Raw genomic sequence first — 23,449 nt, 5'->3', positions numbered from 1 at the left:
TTTTCAAGGAAATAAATTTTTCTCAAAACATTCCCTTCAAAAGACAAGTTAAAGACATGCTATAGTGTATACACTGAATATGAAGAAAAATTCAATTGCATTCTATCAGCTTGAAAGAATTGTTGATCTAGAGAAGTTAAAAGGTCATATGCTTATTTTGATTTTGTGTAAAAAAATCATAACCTAAAATAAAAGGATTGTGAGTTAAAACAAGTGGAAAACATTAAAGAAAACCAATTCTTAACATCTGTTATCCTTGAGTAATCCTCAAAATAAAACATAGCCTAAGACAGAACACATGCATTGAAATTAATTGTGTTTCCTTATTCACATGATGAGGAGAGCAGCTTCAAACAAACAAACAAACAAAAAAGCAGCAGCTAAAGCTAGGTCAATTCAAACTCTGCTGGCTAATTAAAGCCTAAAATTATGGAAGTGCTTTGGAATTCTGATTTTTTTTAAAAGGCCTAAAATTAGGAAATATGCAATCAATTTTCCCCATCAGATACTCTGCCTGAGACCATCAACTAGATCCGTTCAATTTTTGCTCATTTAGAAGGCATTTTCTCACTAGTTTATTAAGCTCTCTCTACGGCAGTGAACACAAAGGAATTTGTGGAGCTCGTAACTGAAGATGTATCTTCACACAACAACCAGAACAGATGAGCAAGGGAATGAAAACACACCATGGGCTGTATGCTGATGGAACATGGTCCCACGGGCCTGGAATAAGACCTACTCTCAGGGTAAACCCTCAGCCTCAGCCACACTTAGAGTAGTGGTGGGCATGGATGGGTCCAAGGGGGACAAAATGGGTGTCCATCGCGTCTGCTTGACAGAATGACGCCTCTGTGTTCTCATAAAATTTCACCTCATCATGATGCCCTCATCATCCCCCCACCTCAAATTAATAACAAAGAATGCTCAACAGTCAGATCACTTGATCACTGCAGCTTCTATACATACCAGAGAGGACCGGCTCCAGGTGGGCTGGCGTCTGATGGGGGGTGGAGAATTTGACTGTCTACATGAAGAGGTGAAAAAATGAGAATGGTTATTATTATTGATATAAAAAGACCAGATAGACAACGGAGGGAGAGGAAGAGAATAAACAAGACTGGTAATCGTTACATCAAAACATAAACGTGGCTTATTTCTGGGTGGTAACACTAAGAACAATCTTGATTTCCTTTGTTTTTCTTTATTTTCAAAATGTTCGGATAGGATACTTTTAGAATAAATTTTACAAAGTAATATTAAACCAATGGAGGCTTATTTCTATAGAAAGACTGAGGGAAATAAGCCAGACTGAAAAATATCACCATTATTACATGGATTTTAAAAAATTGTACTCTTTCTACTGTTGTATATATGTAAAATCTTTCACAGTTTTTAAAAAAAATGCAAGAAAAAATATTTTTAAAATACTTCCAGTCAAATGAAAATACAAAATAGATACAATATTTTTAGTGTGACCATATAAAGATACTTTTTATTAAGATAACACATTTTACAAACATTGATCAGATATTTTCCAGACTAAGAACCAACATATTTTTAAATGTAGAGATTAAAAAATGAATTGGAAGTATTAGCAAATTCTTTAGAGTTGAAATCAAAGACGCCTTCAAGCAACAGGTCCCAAATGCTATAATACTTTCCCTCGTTCTCAGTGTTACCATAAAAAAAAAAAAAAAAAAAAAAACCCAGGACATGTACAGTTTTTTATTAAGGTAAGTTCTTCAATTTAAAGGACTCTCCTTATTCTGAGATTTCATCCTTCCTAATTTTTTGGTGATAAAATATCTTTTATGAACTGATGGAGGTAATATAGCAATGGTGGATTTTTAAATGACTGGCTAAATAATACAATATTATCAGACCTATGTTATATATACTGCCGCCTAATTTTTCTCCCTATAACAAGAAATTGAGGAGCCACTCAATTGAGCTATACCTCCAGATGACAAGCAGCAGCTCTGCAGGAGCAGAAAAATCAATAACGATCTTTTAGAGGTCAGAGAGTATCGCCCTCTGGAGAAGGATGCTGCTGTGCATGCGTGGAGAAGGATGCTGTTAAGATTATGGAGTTCACAGAACTCCAGAGGGATGCCCCAGGCCATAACATCGTGCTGGGACGCTGAACTGCATACGGAATTTAATGGGGGAGAGAGAGAAAGAGAGAGAGAGAGCGAGAGAGAGTATAATTTTGAGAGTGTGCCCCAGGTTTTAATCAGGTAAGAGGTTAGGAACCTCTTATACTTGGTTAGGAAGAAGAAAGGAATGGTTATTACAGAAGCAGAATTGAGAAACAGAATTTCTTCTTCATTTTCAGACTAATATGTGATGTTCACTAATACTGAAGGAAAAGACCACAAAAGAAAAATAAACACTCCGTAAATTTTATAGTAAAACCATCTGCTGAGCTGTGGTTAAATCAGAAGACAAGAGTAAAATCCAGTTCTCAGTTTTTAAATTCATCCTTCAGAAGTCAAGGATAGCATTCTTGTTCGTGTCAAAGACACCCCCAGAAGTCAAAGGCAACAGCAGAGTAGAAATACACAGAAGTGACCTATCAGGAACCTGCTCAAGAGAATGGTGTGGTGCGGCACATGCGAGAATGTGTCTAGAAGAAACGTACAGCCGCTTCACTTGCCACTCCCCGATCAGGCCTTCTTCTGATTCACATTTGCAAACCAAGCGGGTAGGCCTAATACTGTCAGACATACTTTCAGACCCCGACAGTGACCAATTGCAGTGACTGGCTTGAAAGAGCCTCCACGGTGTGGAGAAAAAAGTCTGCCATGACCTGGCGCTCCAGCTATAAAGCGGCCGCGTTCTTCAGCAGGAACTGCTCTAGGACAATACTCTACATACTCTCGGATGTGTCCACTGTGGGAGTGGAAAAGCAGTTCTTCTCTTGCATTTATAACCCTGACGCTCTTTGAAACAAAATTAAACACATTGGGCGCTCAAACCGCTGAATGTATTCAGCTGAGGAACGTCTTTTGAAGGTAACCAAGAAAAAGACAACGATAGAGTGAGCCCCAGCACGCTCCATCTGAGGTCAGGCCGCATTTAAGTGCCCTCATCACACGCTTCTTTATCATCTTTATTTCCAAATTAAATTAAAAAAATACACACGGATTTGTGACACCTATGAGTGTCTTCCACATCTTCCTCTAATTACCCTGGCCTCTCATTTACAGTCAGATGACATGACCCAGGAGCACACGCAGGGTTAGCCAACTGTGTAAGCGACACGGGGCTGAGGATGACAGGAGCGTCTTCTCTTTCAAGCTAGCTCGTCACTCTGTTACCCACTTCTGAACACACTCCGCGTCTGACACGAAGGGGCACCCTGGCAAATTGGGAACTGCACCGCTTCTCCAAACTTCTAGCAGAGGGTTGGAAAGGCGCTAATGTGGGCCAACCCATCCAGGCAGCCAAGCATTCACAGTCAATTTGTGAATTATTCTCTCTCTGGGCATATGCACGACACTAGACAGTCTTCATCATTAAAGTTTTCATTCCTGCCCTGGCTTTAGCTTACTTCATTAGCTTCTACAAGGAACAAGGAAAAAGAGTGAATAGGAAAAGAGATCTACAGCACCCCAAAAGGACATTAGTTTAATCTGACAAAGCCATCAAGTCGGGGGGGATTAAATGTTTACTTACTCAGTGCAGATTTTGTTTTGTTTGTAAAACTTGTGTCGTGTGGCAAACAGCCGAGAAATATACTTGGCATTTTCGATATCATCCTTGGAAAAGAAGAGACAGAGAAAAAAATAAACATTTGTTGAATTAGTTATACATTTCATTAAGATTCTTCTGAGGAGGGACACATATCCCTTCCAACCTTCATCTCGAGCACAAAATAATACATGGGCCAGCAAAGTAAACCAGCCTGCTGAATTTCAGCAGCAGCTATGCCTACAAAGCCTGCCAAAGAGTGGCAGAACCTGCTGTCTGCTAAGGAATCCCTATGCCCAAAGTGCTGGGGTTACACTGATGAACCGGCATGTCTTTATGTAATTTCCGACCAAGTGCTTTCAAAATAAATAACTGAATCAAGGCACAGCATAGAATAAACACCAGACTTCATTAAATTGGAGGCAGTGAGATGCCTTGGCTCTCGAGGAGGCACTCAACAGGAGGTCAGTCCCTCAGCTACTTCAGATTAAGCTAAGGCTATGATGGGAAAGAAAACTTAGGTCCTCCAGCAAAAGCAAATGGAATGCAATAGAATCAGGGTGTCACTAGATGAGGGTTGTAACTAGAGTGCTGAGGAAGGCGGCACACCAGACAATGTGATCCATCACACATAAGGCAGTTGGAGGGACCAGAGTCCTAGAGTCAAAAGTCAGCTTGGAAACCTGGTATTTTATTTTCTTTTATTATTTTATTTTGTGAGACGGAGTCTAGCTCTATTGTCCAGGCCGGAGTGCAGTGGCGCGATCTCGGCTCATTGCAACCTCTGCCTCCTGGGTTCAAGCAATTCTCCTGCCTCAGCCTCCCGAGTAGCTGGGACTACAGGTGCCCGCCACCATGCTTGGGTAATTTTTGTATTTTTAGTAGAGATGGGGTTTCGCCATATTGGCCAGGCTGGTCTCAAACTCCTGACCTCAAGTGATCCACTGGCCTCGGCCTCCCAAAGTGTTGGGATTACAGGCATGAGCCACTGCGCCTGGCCAGAAACTTGGTATTTTAAACATGGGTATTTCATCACCACTATCCTGGAATGAGTAATGACAGCATTGACCAAGTATTAGAAAGCATCTCTTCAAGGGAGTATTTATTATCTCAACATATGGAGAGCAAGGAAAGGACATTAGGAGTTGAAAAGTCCAAAAGCCAGTATCTTGTCAGACCCTGACTCTGTTTGTCTGTTTTGCTTACCGTGTGAAAGAGGGCAGTCTCTTCTTTGTTGATGAGCTCCACTAGAATGGTCGACTTGTTATGAGTGATATTCCCCATGTCATTCCACCTGGTTAGAAGAAATGTCACTGTGTTTACCCAACGATATTCCAGGCATTTATGATACAGCAGAGGAGGGCTGTTTGCTGCTATCAAGTCTCATTTAACAAACTATGATTTAACTATTTTTTAAGTGAAATGTTCTTTCAAAAGAGAAAAGAAAATGCAACACATATCCATTCAAATTGCTAAAAATTCTACATAAAATACGTCTAGACATCGCTATTTATAAACTATAGTTTTCTGAGGAGCACATATTATTAAAAATCATGTGTTTCCAGGAACCTAAACAGAAGAATCCACATATTCTGTATTGCAATATGCACTACAGATTCATGATGCCACTAAGAAAAAACGCCTGTTGAAGCAGGAATGACAAGAAAGATCTTTCAGGCTATAGAATAAACTTTTTGACTTTGGACTTAGTGTCAGCTCCATATGCCTGCCACTAAGTATAAATTAATTGACTCTTTAATGTGCCTACACTTTGGGACCCAACACACACACACACACACACACACACACACACACACACACAAACACACACACAGTTTCCTTCCCTGTCTTCATGGAGACCTTATCTAAAAGGAGATACACCAAAATAAGCACCAGATGAGGAAAGATAAGCTACTGCTTCCCATCCAACTTGGAACCAATTTCTAACCATCTTTTACCCTTCACCTGGTGCCCCAACCTATAATTCCCTGCCACCGCTTTTTCACTCGTATGATGCATCTGCTCATTAATACTTCTACCATCCTCTGTTTGGATAATAATTTTGAGACTCAGCTCTGGGAGTCACCTTCTCTAGGAATCCCTTCATCACATCCCCCTACCCACACGTGAGGAGAAGAGCCTGCTGCAGTCCCCTACTGGTCACCACATTGCATTATAATTTTTACTTCTGTGACGAGATCTCTGATGAGACCAAGCAGACCACAGGCCCCATACCCGGTGCAGGGATTCTGCCTTCTTCGTTTCTGTGTTCCAAGCACTGAATCGAGTACCTGGCACAGAGCACTCAATAAATGTTTGCTAGAAGAATAAAAAGCAATAATATTGTCTCTTAACTGTATAGAGTCCGATTCTTACACCAACTCTTTATGGCAGCTATTTTTGCTCCTACTTTAAAAATGAGGCAATATAGACACAAATAAGTACCTGACTTAGCATGTTTACTCTCTATGTCAAGGATGGATGAGTTCTTTACCTGGGGTTTCCAGCCTTTCCTCCAGTCATCATTCCCTTATACCAGTACTAAATGTTTTTAGGTACCTCTGCTGGGGCAATACTCTCTAATAGTGCTGCACCCAACAACCTACAGTTCTATCAGATTACATCTACGTGGACTCATAGCTACATGCTCCTTAGTGAAGGTCTCTAGAGATAAGAGATATTTGGTTTCCTCTGGCCTCATTCCTTCAAATCAACTGCTGAAATCCTAGATATACTCGGAGCCCCGCCACATGACTTCATCTAGTGGTATAATTAACATGACACTACAGTAGATGTGAATTCTCATCTTGTAGTGGTTTCAAGATAAATGAAAAGGTCTGGAAGCAGTTTCTAAGGAAACTAAGCAAAACCTGTGAGTGGCTTATGCTCATGAAATTTCCAAATTGCAATTTTCTTCTATTTCACTTCAATAGCTGGTGTGCAAGACTTGTTTACTTCTCTGCTGTGCTGTAGGTTCAAACAGAAACTGAAACATTGATTTAACTATGAAGAACTGGTAGGACTCAATGCCTGGATAGCTTTGAATGGGTATAAAAATTTATAGTTACAACTCTGCACATATTTACATATTTTCCTCAATTAATTTATACTTTGTGGCAGATATATGGAGCTGACAGTAAGTCCAAAAGTCAAAAAATTTATTCTATAGCCTGAAAGAGCTCTCTTGTCACTCCTGCTTCAATAATGTCTCTATTGAGAGAGCAAGAGAATATCATAAAAACAATGACAGACTGGGGATCTAGGAAAATAAAAGCCTACCAGGAAGCTTTTGGTTAGAAAGCTGACTCAAAATGACCTGCTGTAGTTACTGATCCAGAGAGTACATGGCCAGTTAAGAGTCACTTCCAGAAGGTGGGCTATGCTTGCCTCCAAGAGCTATCTTTGACAGTGGGCCCTGGATACACAGATCCGCCTCAGACACACATACAAGAAAGCTGTTCTTCCAATCATGGGCCATGTTGCCCTTGTAAATGAAAGCTAGAACACAGTTTTTCAGATCGTTGGCATGATAAAATCTATGGGCACCAATACAAAGCAAGCATACTGACGTGAAATGCAGGGGGGAGATGGCTGCATCTCTACACTGGTGCCATTCCTGATAAATGGAAAAGAGGACTGAAGTGTCAAAATAATGAAAAGTACCAAAGCCCCCTAATTCATCATAATAAATAGATTGCTTTTTCAAAACACATTTTTAAAACTAATCACCTTTTGTTCACATAAAAATCAGTTTGCACTCTTGTGGCACAGGTGGTTCAGAACAATGGAAAGAAGTGTTTAGATTTAATGACTGACTGGAGAGCCAGTTTTCAACCAGACTCACGAAGTTTAGTTTCATCCTTCTAACTCAATAGGGTTCAACAATGTAGTTCCTGGAATCAGGTGGGATGGGTTTCTACGAAAAGTGAGATGAATTTAACTGCTTAAACCCTGCAGAGGGCTCACCTTATATGAGCTGAGAGAAGTCAAATCTTATCCACAGTTTGGCTCTTAATTCATTTGGATGTTAATGTAACATTAACATTACAGTTCCTCAAGGTGAAAAAGAAAAAAGAAAAACAAACAAACAAATAAGACTACCTGTATATTACCGCTTGTCTTCCAATTCTGTTCCTCACGAAAATCCCCATAAAGAAAATGCCAAGGTGTACACAGTTTCCATGATTGTCCTGGGTAAGACCAACAAAAGATACTTGTGATGACCCATGTTCACTGCAATGTTATTCACAATAGCTAAGATATGGAATTGACCTGAGTGTCCATCCACAGATGAATGGATAAAGAAAACGTGGTACATGTGTGTACAAGGGAGTACCATTCAGCCTTAAAACAGAACAAAATTGGCATTTGCCACAATACAGATAGAATTGGAGAACACAATGCTAAATGAAATAAGCCAGGTACAGAAAGCAAATAACACGTGTTCTCACTTACACACGGAATCTAAAAAACTGAACTCATAGAAGGATAGAGTATAATGGTGGTTACCAGAGGCTGGAGAATGGGAGGAATGGGGAGATGATGGTCAAAGGAAATCAAGCCTTGTTAGACAGGAGGATTAAGTTCAAGGTATCATTGTGACCATAGCACAGTTAGTAACAATATATTGGTGTTTGTTGTTGATTGTTTGTTTGTTTTGAAACAAGGTCTCACTGTTGCCCAGGGTGGAGAGCAGTGGCACAATTTTGGCTCACTGCAGCCTTGACCTCCTGGGCTCAGACAATCCTCCTACCTTAGTCTCCCAAGTAGCTGGGACTACAAGCATGCACCACCATGCCCTGCTAATTTTCTTTTTTTTTTTTTTTTTTTTTTTTTTACAGACAGGGTCTTGCTATGCTGCCCAGGCTAGTGATCCTCCATCCTCGGCCTCCCAAAGTGTTGGGATTACGGGTGTGAGCCACTGTGCCCAGCAACAATATACTGTATTCTTGAAATCACTAAAAGAGTAAATTTTTTTTTTTTTTTTTTTTGAGACGTAGTCTCACTCTGTCGCCAGGCTGGGGTGCAGTGGCGTGATCCCGGCTAACTGCAACCTCCACCTCCCAGCAGGTTCAAGCGATTCTCCTGCCTCAGCCTCCTGAGTGGCTGGGACTACAGGTGCATGTCACCACGCCTGGCTAATTTTTATATTTTTAGTAGAGACAGGGTTTCACCATGTTGGCTGGGATGGTCTCGATCTCTCGACCTCGTGATCCACCCGCCTCGGACTCCCAAAGTGCTGGGATTACAGGCGTGAGCCACCGTGCCCGGCCTAAAGGAGTAAATTTTAAGTGTTCTAACCACAAAGAAATATGTGAGGTAACGCATATGTTAACTGGTTTGATTTAGCCACTCCACAATATACACGTTATTTCAAAATCCACAGGCATCACATCCCATTTCTCACCCATGAGTAGAATAAATCATAGACAACATCATAGCAATAAGGTGACCAGCTGTGTCGGCAGGGTCAGGTCCTACAGGAACTCACCCACCACACATCCTAGTGGACTATATAGATAGAGAGAGAGATTTTTTTTTCCTTTTTTCTCAATTTGTCACAACACAGGTCCAGTTTAAGAGACAATCTCTGGATTTTCTCAGATTCACTGGCATTTGGATTTTCTCTTTCATGAACATCTATTGATGTCTTTTATTTTTTAACCTTACCAAAGTTTTTGTTTTTTAAATCGTTATACATGCAATAATTTGAAGAGTTGAATATTCTTCAGGGCTTGTTTAAAGGAAGCCAAGAGGAGACCTGTCCCTACCACTTCCTCTGCACAGAGGCCAAAACTTTCACCTCTTAAAGCTCTCGATGTGTCTCTTTGCAGCTACCATCTCTGGCCCTTTCAGTGCAGAAACTCCCATTCTTCAGTGCAGGGATATTTTCTCGAATAATTACCTTTTGTTTCCCTTGTTCACTCTTTTTAGAACTCTCATTATTCAAATATTGGACATCCTGGACAGGTCCTCTAATTCTTTTATCTCCTGTCCCTGACTTACCATTACTTTGTTTTTTGGTGAGACTTTCTCAGTTTTATCTTCTAACCTGTCTATTAGGTTGTACACTTCTGATATCACATTTTAAATTTCAGAGTTTATTTTTGTTTTCTAGATGCATCTTTTTGTAAGTATCTTACTCCTTCAAGGAGGCAAAATTTAAAAAAAATATATCCTGAGGCTCACTGGATAGTATTTTGAGCAGGGGGTTCTTCTTCCTGTACAACATCTGCATCTGCCAGTCCACTGCTGTTCTTCTACTCTTGAAAATTTTTGAGGAACCACTCACGGAAAAGTTCATGCTAAATTCAAGTATTTTTCCTAGAATATATCATGACATGCTTTTTGTCAATAAGAACCTGTACCAATCAAAAGAGACTCCAGTCCTACTCACAGTCTTTCCCTGCATATTTTCTTGTCTGCTTTTTCACTTATTGCAGAGCTGACCACATTACCACCCCCACTGGTACTGTTGCTCCCACCCTCATCCTTGGGTCACCAGGAATCATGCGGTCTATAGGTGGTCACCTTAGATATGCACACATATGTGGGGGGAAAGAGAAGAAAAAGAGGCAGTCCAGCTCAGTTACCCGAGCTTGGCAATAAGTCAGAAGCGCCTATCTTCCAACTCAGAGGAAGGTATTATAACCCTGTTGGTCCCACTAAAGAAAGAACATACTAGAAAGCACATCAGAACCAACCACAGCAGATTTCAACATGACCTCAACTGCCCCTGTTTCCCGCAGTCCACATTAAAAAACAACACAAGCAAATTGCCACAACAAAACCTCCAACTTCCAGAGATTGAGAAGTCAGTTTTCTAGAAGCAGAGAAAAGTTTACTCTGATTTTTCAATGACCCAAAATATGACTATATATGGGCTGCAGAAATGTAAGTGGGATGCAGATGGCTTCATAAGGCATTATTGCAAGGAAAATGGATTACAACCCTATGAAGGGCAGCTATTAGAGAAGCAAAAGAAAATTAAACAAATCTAAAAAAGAGCCATTTAGCCCTTTCTGAAAGCTGCGGCCACCCTGCTCGATTCTACTTGATGCACATGGGCAGTTCTCATTAAGGCAAATTGCAAACGTGCAACAGAGGGGGAACTGAACACTTATAAAACAGCCAGTGGAGCTAGTCTGGAGTGAAATGTTTTTGCTGAAATTGCAGGCATCTCCCAAATTGCTGAAATGTGCCAGTTGCTTTAGGTTTCTGATAAATCTCCATTTTTTGTAAAGTTGGTCAACAGAGAGCGGAAAATGAGTTTGGATGATGGGCTCAGCTCTATAAATGACTATGATCCATGACCCCCCCAACCACACCCACTTCAGGAGGTGGATGTGCTGCAAAGGATGTGATGTGCTATAGCAGTTTCCGAGGCATAGCTTCCATAAAACACCAAAGGGGCTAGGAACCCACAGTGGAGGGCCCTATAAAGCTGGAGAAATAAAGCATGATTGTATACAAGAAACGTTTCATTCTACCTCACAAACAATTATCCCTGTATTGGCTCAATGAAGAGAAAAAGAGAATAAGAAAACTACTGACTAGAGTCTTCATTAATGTTACACATGACATTGGCTACTTGTCCTGTTATAAGGCTGGATATCAGCCTTGATACCTCCAAGGTGCCGGATTGGCTGATGCTTGGTACTCACTTAGATGGACTGTCTTATTGAACTATTCTGCTGAGGACCATGGCAAACTTCAAAACGTCTTGGTTAAGAAAAAGCATTTGTTTATCTATAATAAATTGGACTTGCCAACTAAGGCTGCATAGCAAAAAGAAGGCCAAGCCATTCTGGCCCACTGCTATCAACACTGGTTTTCCAAATGCCAGTACCGGTCTGAGAAGGTTAAAGCCAGCACAGGGCACAGCATATTACCTTTACAGGGAAGATTTCCTGTCCAAATCCATCCAAACGTTCAACTTCATTGATGTACATCAGTTCAGCTTCTGCTGGCAGGATTCCACTAAAATCAAAATAGCATCAAAGGAAGAAATGGTTAAGGGCAGCCAGTGGAAGATCCCACTCTCCTGATGGCAAATTCCAGAGCTGTGGTTTAGCTCTAGTTTCTGGGAAGAGCAATCATTACCCAACTGTGAGGGTAGGGTGCATTACTAAGTAATTCATTGACATCTTTCCCAGTAGCCTTTTACTCAACAGCGAATAATAAGAGGAAGGTAAAGTATTTAATTAAGAGCCACAGCCCTGTAAACATGAAATCATTATTCCAGACATCCCTTCGAATATGTTGCCTACTTTAAAAAGAAGTTATTTTTCTCCCATCTGGGAGAAATCTTCATTATTAAAAAAAAAAAAGGAAAAAGTTTATCATAATATTTTGGGAGTCAAATGGCCGTGGCTCATGCCTATATTCCCAGCACTTTGGGAGGCCGAGGCAGGCAGATCACTTGAGGTCAGGCATTTGAGATCAGCCTGGCCCACATGGTGAAACCCCATCTCCACTAAAAATACAAAAATTAGCTGGGTGTGGTGGTGCATGTGCCTGTAATCCCAGCTACTCGAGAGTCTGAGGCATGAGAATTGCTTGAACCCCGGAGGTGGAGGTTGCAGTGGACCGAGATCGCACCACTGCACTCCAGCCTGGGTGACAGAGCGAGACTCTGTCAAAAAAAAAAAAAAAAAAAGCCATGATGAGAGAACTTAGGATCACTGCATAGGCCTGGATATCAAACTCCTGGTGCTTCCTTGAATTAAAGTTTCTCTCTTTTTCTTTCCTTCACCTGCCTACCACCCAACACAGCACTTTAGGTCTTCACTCTCTCAGCACAGGCTGTCTCAGGCTTCCCAGATTCTCTAAGGAAGGAAGGAAGGAAGGAAGGAAGGAAGGAAGGGAGGGAGGGAGGGAGGGAGGGAGGAAGGGAAGGAGGGAAGGAAGGAGGGAAGGAAGGAACGGAGCAGTTTTCAAGTGGACATTCACTTTTGCAGAATGGAAGTACAGAGCTGAGTCACGTGGTGGAATAAATACAAGTGTGTTGGCTCAAGCCCAGAGTTGCTGATAGGGAGATGGATGCCTCCTGCCCCATGGGCTGTAAACATCTGTTGTGCAGGCAGCCCCTTACCCTCTGCCTGCCTTACCTGTGGGCTTTGTGTTCTTGGGCTACCTTCTGGGTCAGCTCCTCCAGAACAGCCTCTTCCAGGGCCAAATCCTATAAGAATAGAAAGTGCTTAAGGTCACATGAGGGTGTGGGCATTTGCTATTTTGCTTGCAAATCTTAAAGCTCCCTTCCTCAGATGTTCCTGATTAGTCACATTTCCTCAATATCTCCTTTACTGCTGTAGAATTAAAGGTTGTAATTTTTAGAACTGAGTTATGATTTCTACTGTTATAACATGGCTCTCCATTATAACAGGTTATTTCCAGGTATATTTTGGGTTGCCGCGTAAGTTCTGTGGTGCCAGGGAATAGCTCTTTTCATTCATTCTTCCCTATCCGCCTGCCTCTCAGATGTACGTTTATAAAAAATGCTTTGCGTGTGCTTACATATTTCTAATGATTGGGGTATAGGCCAATGAGTTTCCAGGCCATCATCCCTTCAAAAGTTGAGCCTAGGAAGGGACTGTGCCAGGCCTTTCTGTATACCAGGAAACGAATTCAAAACCACTGAAGGCAGAGTAGGCTCATTCTGATGTTACTTGATGGTCACGGGGGCAGAGGAAGCCATGATGGCTAAAACATCTCCAGAGAGCTCTGTAAGGCAACAGTTGTGTAGCTGACTAGTCAGCATCTCTACCAGCTGAACCCCAGGCCCCTGGAACCTGTGATGTGCTGACTACTATGGGCTCAGAACTGATTACACACATCTTTTCCCAACTCCCCTTCCGTAACACCACAGTGGGAGGATTTACATCACAGAAATAGGCTTGCTAAACACTGGCCAGGGAAGCACTGCTTAGGATGGTGAGATGGAATCAAGAGGAATAATCCAAAATAAGCAGACCAAAGCAATACATTCTTGAGAAATTGATAGAGGTAGAGATTCTAGAGTTTGTCTCATGCCTGTGGTGGCCTGGGGCTCAAGCCCCAAGCCAGCTGCCTCTAGCTTTCCCAGGCAGCAGGTCCCACATATTCCAGGCTAGTAAGCACCAAGAGGGGCACAGATGGGCACCATTTTCCTGTGACCTCCAGAGGGGATGTCAGAAGGAACTCTGAGCTACACCCTGATGGGTACCTGAAGCTCATCCTACTAGGATGGGAGGTAGGGACTGATGTTTTGGCAGAAATCATACCAAATGCCCCATTCCCTTGATTCTAAAATACCATTTATATAAAGATTCATCTCCAACTTAACTTTACATGGATGAAAACACTACCCCTAAAAATGTACACCTCAAAACTGTGAAAAACATCCCATCTCAAATCATTAAAATCTGAAAAATCAATATATTTTAAAACTGGAAAGCACAGACATAAATATATGCTAAAAATTCTATAGCTCTGCACGTCCTGCTAATTCTAGAGTTCACGAGAGACTTTAGAGCAGACGAGGAATTATGGCAGCTCTTACTTTTCACATAACTGATTAATTTGCGGTTTCCTGTTTAGCCATCCATTGAAATGACTCAAGTCCATGATAGGAAATAAGCTCAACATTTTTAGTTTCATGTTGTGGAGTAACAAAGATATCACAAGGCTTAGAAAGTTAGCTATGTATGTGCATCCAGGTATTGAGTAAAAACCCCATTAATTTTGAAAAGCTAATGAAGGGCATGTGGCAACAGAATATAAAATAAAGTGAAGATCAAAAAGTGTTCCATTAAATCTCCGTTTCCTACTTTTAAAAAGAAGCCCAAAGGTACCCCCTCTGCTATTGTTCTCAACTTAACCGCCTCCATCTGCACCTGGGGCCTCCCTGAGGTATGTGCCCTGCCAGGGAGAGTGCGAGCATGGCCCTGTGGGAATGAAAAATGGCAGAATGCATGCCTGTACACAGCCACACACCTGTGGAGCGCCTTGTGTACTTGACTTTGTTCTTTTCTCTGCTGAAGAAATGCCATTTAACAAATTCAATTACTTCATAAGATCAAACACAGCCATTCATCCTATCTTCCCTCCCCCACCAAAGGAATGCATTCTCTTTGAAAGCTCCAGTGGAACCAAGGAGAAAGTTTACACCCTTCTAAGACTACCCCCGGCCTACTCAGCAAGGTCAACACCTGGGCCTGGCATGCAGATCATTCTTCAATGTGACTCAGCTTCCCCTTCCAGACCTCCTTGCCCAAGAGGTCAAGCCCCAGGCCGACACCTCTTCTAACACACACTGCTTTTACATTTCCATTCGGAAAGGATGGGCCTTTACATGCCCATCCCCTCTGGGAGAACCATCCCATCACATCATGCAGTGTGAAATGCCACATCATCCTTACGTCCTGTCTCAGCTACCACTTCCCTCAGTAGGGCTCTCCTCTCTCCCCAGCTGGACGTAAGCATTTTTGCCTTTTGAACTACCTCTTCCCCTTGTGCGTGTCTCTTCTCGTATTCTGCCTACTGCATTTCTTACACAGTTATGTGTATACTCGTCTTATCCTTGATCCTTGTCTCCCACCCTCTATCAGAGTACAGGCTCCTCGAGGGCAGCAATTCTTCTTCATATCACTTAAGGGGCCTATCATAGGGCTTTTGTGCAATGACAGCTTATAAGGGCTAAATATATAGTAAGTGATCAATACATGCTTCTTGAACTGAACTCACTATGCGACATGTAAATTTCATATTGTCAAACAAAAGTTTAATTACACAGAGCTGATTAACAATCACTTGTACCTTCTGCCTGCACTCTGTCTGCTCACATAACAAAATCCAAAAAAAAAAAAAAAAAAAGCATAGAGTGATGTTACCTGGAAAACACACTCTTCAACGGTCTTATATTTGCAAGACATAGAGACAGAATAATAGTGCTAATAACAATGATAATATGACAACTAAATAAACAGTTATTGAGAATTTACCATGTGGCAACTTGTATTATGTATTTCATACTAGGTATTTCACATGTATTATGTCTTTTAATGCTTACAACGAAATTAGGCTTGTTATTCTCATTTTTAGATGAGAAAACTGAGGGTTGGAAAGGTTAAATAACTTGCCCAAAGTCATATAGCCAATAAGAGGCACAGCTGGGATAGGGTCACAGCACTGCCTAGCAAAGGTGCCATGAAATTGCCAACCACAGGTCACAGTGCACCCAGGATACAATGGGGCAGGGGCAGGGGCTGAAAGTGGGCAGCTGATAACTAAAGCCTAGGAATATTCACAACTCAGATAAGGCTTCTGCCACATCATCTTCAGCGTCCAACAGGACTTTTTGGGATGACGAAAGTGTTCCATATCTGAGCTTTCCAATACAGTAGCCTCTAGACACATGCGGCTATGGTGCACTAAAAATGTAGCCAAGGCCGTTGCAGTGGCTCAGCCTGTAATACCGGCACTTTGGGAGGCCAAGGAGGGAAGATCACTTGAGGCCAAGAGTTTGAGACCAGCCTAGCCAACATGGTGAAACTCCATCTCTACTAAAAATACAAAAATTAGCCAGGCATGGTGGCACATGCCTGTTGTCACAGGAGGGACTTAGGAAGCTGAGGCAGGAGAATCGCTTGAACCCAGGAGGCGGAGGTTGCAGTGAGCTGAGATTGCGCCACTGCACTCCAGCCTGGGTGACAGAGCGAGATTGTCTGAAAAAAAAAAGAAAAAAAAAAAGTAGCCAATGCAATCTAGCAACTAAATTTTTAATTTTATTTAACTTGCATTAATTTAAATTTGAATATAAATATCCACACATGGCTAGCGGCTACCACCTTGAAGAGAGCCATTTTAGATCCAAGAATAACAATGTCAATATCTGTCTGTCCAATGATGAGATTTATGAAGTTTATGTTGTTTACATATCTGATTTGCCTAGAGTTTAGTGGAAACACAGTCTCATTCTGAAAGAGGTATGATGCACGAAATAACTCCTTTACTACTTCATAGCACTTTAACCTGTCAGAGCATTTTACCATTTACAAACTCATAAATATCATGCTGGTAATCACCTTTGAAAACTCTGAGAAGCACCCAAACCTGATCTCTTCCTAAAGGCAACGTAATAAAGGCCTTTAATGAGAGTAAGGCGAATAAAAAATAGGAAATTATCAACCCTCCAATACCAACTACCCCATTTGACACAAACATGTACACACTCTAAAATTCTAAGGTTTGAGCCTCACTTCCCTCCCACCAAGCACGTTGGGAAACACCCTGACTTTTGGGATGAGCTTCTGAGACATTAGAAATGTTGAGTCAAGCATATTGACATTAAGCCCTATGAAGAACTTGTCTGTTAAGTAATATGTTAATCTCTGGAGTTTCATTTAATGAGTAGAATTAATAAGGTATGAAAACAGCAGGCACAGCTGATAATACCACTGTTTACTTGGAGGGAAATAAAATAAGAATGGAGGCTGGACACAGTGGCTCACGCCTGTAATCCCAGCACTTTGGGAGGCTGAGGCGGGTGGATCACCTGAGGTTAGGAGTTCAAGACCAGTCTGGCCAACATGGTGAAACCCCCCGTCTCTACTAAAAATACAAAAAATTAGCTGGGCATGGTGTTGGGCATCTGTAATCCCAGCTACTCAGGAGGCTGAGGCAGGAGGCGGAGGTTGTAGTGAGCTGAGATGGTGCCATTGCATTCCAGCCTGGCAACAAGAGTGAAACTCTGTCTCAAAAAAAAAAAAAAAAAAAAAAAAAAGAATGAATGGAGTTATTCATGAAAAGTTAGAGATGTGCAATATTCCCTAACCATTAAGACCAAGATTAGCTTTGGACCAATTTAGACTGACCTCATGCACTAATATGGATAATTCCAGACTTACCTATCCCAGTCTCTCAAAACCTAAAACCTTTGTCACCAGACACTCTACTTTCTCCCATATGCCATCACTGATAAGTTGCCAGATTTTGCCTATTTTACTTCAAAATATCCCTTGCTTTGCTTTCTTGTTTTTCTTTCACTAACACCTAAATTATACCCTTTGCCCAGAACACAACAAGATTCCCAGCTGACCAGCTTGAATCCAGCAGTTCTCAAAGTGTGGGGTCTGCAGAACTCAAAGGAGCCCACGCATTCTAACTCCTCAGAAGTTTCCAGTCTCATCTGCCACAACTCCCCACCAGTAGCTACAGTCAAACCAGCCAGTGGATGCTTTCTGAACACCCAGGCCACACTGCCTCTGCTCCTTCTCTCTCTGTCTAAATCATTCCTTGCTCCCTATCTTTTTGCCTAACAGCACACATGCCATTAGTCTTTCAGCCTTCCCTAATCCCCCAAGGGCATGTGACCTCTCCCCATATAAAATTTTGATCACACTTTATCACACTTGGCTTTTTATTCTGATTTTGCAAACTTCCTATTTAAACAACCACACTGTAGTCTCCTTCAAAACAAGCACCATTTCTTATATAATTTCATCCCCTGGGTGTTAGTCCCCCAGGTCAGTGCTTGGGGTGAAAGAGTTGACGGAAAAAATAAGTAGTGAATGTTCATGATTTCTGGAACCAGAGCCAGAATGTTGATTGGTTAGAGCTGTTCCCTAAAATGGCTTTCAAAATTTTTTAATCCCTCCTCATTAACACTCTTCTCTTTTACTCTGAAGCTACCCACCAACCAACCAACAAACCAACCAACAAAAATTCCCCAGGGGTTAAAACCTAGTCTTATCTTTACTTCAACCCAGGAATGGGCATTTTACTTCATTGATTCACTCTAAAATGTTTGTGAGCACAGGCTGTGTGCCAGATGACAGTGAAGAAGACAGGGTCCCTGTTTAAAGACCATAGAACTGACCATCTAGCTGACAATAATAAATACATACATATGTACATACATAAGAATGAATAACGCCAGATACAGAACTACACATACGAAAACTGATTTAACAGGAAGGATGGTGAGGGTGTATGAGACAGGTGGTTAAGGAAAGGAAGAGCTCTCTGGGAGGTGATATTTGAATTGAGACCTGAATGTCATAAAGATCCGGAGCAGGGCATTCCAGGCAGAGGAAACCCACCTACAAAGGCTCTGGGGTGAGAAGAAGCTCAGTACGTTCAGAAAAAAAAAGAGCCAGCGTGCCAGAGGGTAGAGAGTAAATGAGAGAGAGGGAAGCAAAGCAGGGAAATGTATTTTTTGTTAAAACAAAACAAAACTTTAATTCTATTGACAAATAATAATTGCATCTATTTATAGTACAATGTGATGTTGTGACACATGTATATATTGTGGAATTGGCAAGTTAGTCTAACATATCCATCATCTCTTATAATTATCATTTCTTTGTGGTGAGAACATTTAAAATCTACTCTTTTAGCAATTTTGAAATACACATTATTATCAATGATAGTCACCTTGCTGTGCAACAGATCACCAGCACTTATTCCTAACTTTGTACCCTTTGATCAACATTTCCTCCTTCCACCCAACACTCAGCTTTGGTAACCACTATTCCACTCTCTACATCTATAAGTTCAACTTCTTTTGATTCCACATACAAGTGAGATTGGGCAGTATTTGTCTTTCTGTGCCTGGATTTTTCACTTAGCATAATGTACTCTACATTCATCCATCTTATGGCAAATGACAAAATTCTGTTCTAAGGCCAAATAGTATTCCATTGTGAGTATACACCATTTTTACCCATTGATCTGCTAGTGAGAACTTAGGTTGTTTCCATATCTTGGCAATTATGAATAATGTGGCAATGATCATGGGAGTGTAGACATCTCTTTGACATACCATTTCATTTTCTTTAGATATATACCCAGAAGTGAGACTGCTGGATTATATGGTAGTTCTATTTTTAATTTTTCAAGGAACCTCTAAACTGTTTTCCAAAATGGCTGGAAGTTATACCTCCTTTACTCCTCATGCTCAGTGACATTTGTTAGCTTTTACTCCTCATGCTCACTACTCCTCATGCTCAGTAAGACTTTACTCCTCATACTCAATAACACTTGTTATTGTTCATCTTTTTGATAACAGCCAATCCAACAGGTGTGAGGTAGTATTTCATTGTGGTTTCAATTTGCATTTCCCTGATGATTAGTGATGTTGGGCATTTTTCATATGTCTGGCCTTCTGTATATTTCTTTTGAGAAATGTCGATTCAGGTCCCTTGACCATTTTTTTAATAGGGCTATTTGTTCTCTTGTTGAGTAGTTTGAGTTCCTTACATATTTTGAGACCCTTATCTGATGTATAATTTGCAAATATTTTCTTTCAATGTGTGGGTTGTCTCTTTATATCTGTTGTTTCCTTTGTTGCACAGAAGCTTTTTAGTTTGATACAATCTCATTTATTTATTTTTACTTTTGTTGCCTATGTTTTTGGGGTCATATGCAAGAAATCGCTGCCCAGACCAATGTCATGTAGCTTTTCCCCCATGTTTTCTTCTAGTGTTTTATACTTTCAGGTCTTACATTTAAGTCTTTTATTTATTTATTTATTTATTTTTTTTTGAGACAAAGTCTTGCTTTGTTGCCAGGCTGGAGTGCAGTGGCACAATCTCTGCTCACTGCAACCGCCGCCAGGGGTTCAAGCGATTCTCCTGCCTCAGCCTCCTGAGTAGCTGGGACTAGAGGTGTGCGCCACCAAGCCCAGATAATTTTTGTAGTTTTAGTAGAGATGGGGTTTCACCATATTGTCCAGGATGGTCTCCATCTTTTGACCTTGTGATCCGGCCACCTAGGCCTCCCAAAGTGCTGGGATTATGGGCATGAGCCACCGCGCCTAGCCACATTTAAGTCTTTAATACATTTCGAATTTACTTTTGTACAAAGGGTGAGATAAGGATCCAAATTCAGTCCTCTGCATGTAGATGGCCAGTTTTCCCAGCACCAATTGCTGAATATACTGCCCTTTCACCAGTGTGTTCTTGGCCCCTCTGTTGAAAAATCTATTGGTTTTAGATGTGTGTGATTTACTTCTGGGCGTTCTATTCTTTTCCATTGGTCATTGTGCCTATTTTTTTGCTAGTCCCATATTGTTTTAATTACTATAGCTTTGAAATATAGTTTGAAATAAGGTCGTGTGGTATCTCCTGCTTAGTTCTTTTGCTCAAAATTACTTGGGCTATTTGGGGTCTTTGGTGACTCCAAATGAATTTTAGGATTGTTTTCTATTTCCATGAAGAATGATGTTGGAATTTTGATACGGATTGCATTAATTTATAGATTACTTTTCGCAGACATTTTAACAATATTGATTCTTCCGATCCACGAAGATGGGGTATCTTTCCATTTGTGTCATCTTAAATTTCTTTCATCAATGTTTTCTAGTTTCCAGCATACAGAATTTTCACCTCCTCAGTTAAATTTACTCCTAGGTATTTTTTTTTAATGCTATTGCAAATGGGATTGTTTTCTGCCAACTCTCACTACTTCTATTAAACATAGTACTGGAAGTCCTTGCCAGAGCAATTAGGCAAGAGAAATAAAAAGCAGCCAAATGGGAAAGGAAGAAGTAAAATTGTGCTTGATGATGACGTGATCTTATATGTAGAAAACCCTAAAGATTCCACAAAAAAACTGATAGAACTGAGAAACAAATTTAGTAAAGTTTCAGGTTACAAAATCAGCATAGAAAAATCAGTAGCATTTTTATATACTAAAAAGAAACTATCTGAAAAAGAAATTAGGGAAGTGTCTTGAGGCAGAAGAAGGCATTTGTACCTTCTCAGTGTGTTTTATAAAACTTGCCCCTACTTTATAAACCCATCGACTTTTTCCCCAGGGAATATGCATATGTAAAATCCTGAAATTTTCAAAGGAAAGAACTAAATGTCCAAAGAAGGTAGAAAATTAATTAAGAAAAATGAAATTACACTTACCATAGGAAATAGCACATACTCTCTGAGGAAATCTTGAGAATCAAACTGATTATAGTCTCCAAAATCAGCTGAGAAGAAAAGAAGATGGAAGGGCAGTATTTATTATATTAAATTAAAGATGGAATAAAATAGGGCAAACTCATCACTACATTATTCTTCACATTTCATCCTATTTTTATTAAATAAAAATAGTGCCAAGATATGTTTGACATAGTTACTTTTATCTAACAATATGGTAAATATCAGCATGTAAGCACCACTACATGAATTTTTAGAAATAATGAAGAAATTTGAAAACAATTCCTAAAGGCCATTTAAAAAAATTTAAACAAACCTATATCTATCTGTTTGTTAAATATGCATCAATTCGTATCTTAAGAATATCTGCCAAGAGGACTTTTTAACTCAAGGTTAATCTGGAGAACTGAAGAGCCAAACCCATCTGCATCTTTTCATATATATGCAGCTGGAAATTCCCACTGTAAATCACCCTTGGCAAGCAACCTCAAATATCTTTACACCTTCTAAATAACTTCACATGTTACAAGATGCCAAAAATTCTGTTTTCCCTGTTTTCATGTCACCGTGGTACAGTTCGAGCACATGCAAAATGAAATATATAAAGTCTTGCTTCTTATCTTGCTTGCTCTCCTAAAAACTAAACTTGCATGAAATTTTAATCTCATGTAAAATATTTAGCATCAGATAGAAATGGATCCAGGTATCTTTAAGGTAACAAGAGATATAGGATGAGAGGATACACACACCATGCACCAATGTTGAGAAGTTGCTAGAAGGTAAAAAATAAACGTCAACCTACAACCTCAGCATGTAACAAATTACCAATTAGGTGCAGCATTCAAGAATAGCAAACATCACTCACTCTGCCTATTTCCAAGTTCAATAATTGGTTATCACATTCCACCACAACTTATATTTCTGTTGATGTATCTTTCTAAAAACACAATAAGCGTTCTCAAAAAAAAGTTATTTGAAAAGGATTAGTTAGAGAAGGTTTCATCAGACTGAACAGCTAGCTTCAAGGACCCAACAAAAAGGGAATCCAGAGTAAGTTCACCAAATTCCTCGAGGATCCTCCAATATCCAGGATGCCCACAATAAGCCTAATGATTGAGTAGTGAGAGGAAAGAGTACATGCAGTAAACAAAGCTTCTTATTTATTTATTTACTTTTTTAGAGACAGGGTCTTGCTTTGTCATCTGGGCTGGGGTGTAGTGAATTGATCATAGCCCACTGCAGCCTCAAACTCCTGGTCTCAGGCAATCCTCCCACCTCAGTCTCCTGAGTAGCTGGGACTACAGGTGCACAACACCATGCTGGGCTAATTTTTTATTTTTACTTTTTTTCGTAGAGACAGAGTCTCGTTTTGTTGCCCAGGGTGGTCTCAAACTCCTGGTTTCAAGTAATCCTCTTGCCTTGGCCTCCCAAAGTGCTGGGATTACAGGCATGAGCCACCACACCCAGCCCAATGAAAGCTTTTTAAAAGAAGAAAGACCCAATTTGACAATGAGGGACATATTGATCTTCTCCATTATTTCAACAATGCTACCTCTGATTTCTCTATCATAACTGGCCATTGTTTCTTCCCCTCCAGTCTTTAAGCAGACAGAGGCGATACATCAGATTTTGCCTGTTTCCATCCACAGAATTACAACAGAAGCTAACTGTATAGAAATTGCACTTCTAACAGAAATTGTTAAGTTGTTAATACTTCAGAATGAAAGAGGTCAGGAGAAGGGCTGCCTCTTCAGACACTTAAATCTGAGATGATTCAATTCAGCCCAGTGTTTGGGATGGGAAGTCAGTTCACACCTTCTAAAACAACAGTCCATGCAGGAAGA

The 23,449-nt window shown here is 40.6% G+C and overlaps 1 protein-coding gene across 3 annotated transcripts in view; it reads right to left on the bottom strand.

Moving 5' to 3' along the window:
* The window catches only part of PTPN14 (protein tyrosine phosphatase non-receptor type 14), a 204,300-nt gene that overhangs the window by 41,334 nt on the left and 139,517 nt on the right, over positions 1-23,449 (bottom strand). For all 3 annotated transcript variants that reach the window (XM_055108171.2, XM_063597171.1, XM_055108167.2), the window contains 7 exons: positions 21,588-21,655; positions 12,804-12,874; positions 11,586-11,673; positions 7,795-7,883; positions 4,900-4,987; positions 3,679-3,761; positions 967-1,024 (listed from right to left, as the gene is read on the bottom strand). In XM_055108171.2, coding sequence (XP_054964146.1) covers positions 967-1,024; positions 3,679-3,761; positions 4,900-4,987; positions 7,795-7,883; positions 11,586-11,673; positions 12,804-12,874; positions 21,588-21,655 — 545 coding nt within the window. The remainder of the gene's footprint in view (positions 1-966; positions 1,025-3,678; positions 3,762-4,899; positions 4,988-7,794; positions 7,884-11,585; positions 11,674-12,803; positions 12,875-21,587; positions 21,656-23,449) is intronic.

The sequence above is a fragment of the Pan paniscus genome, chromosome 1 (assembly GCF_029289425.2).
Source record: "Pan paniscus chromosome 1, NHGRI_mPanPan1-v2.0_pri, whole genome shotgun sequence".
Lineage (NCBI taxonomy): Eukaryota > Metazoa > Chordata > Mammalia > Primates > Hominidae > Pan > Pan paniscus.
Note: the sequence above shows the minus strand (reverse complement) of the source record. Positions and strands in the feature narration are given on the sequence as shown.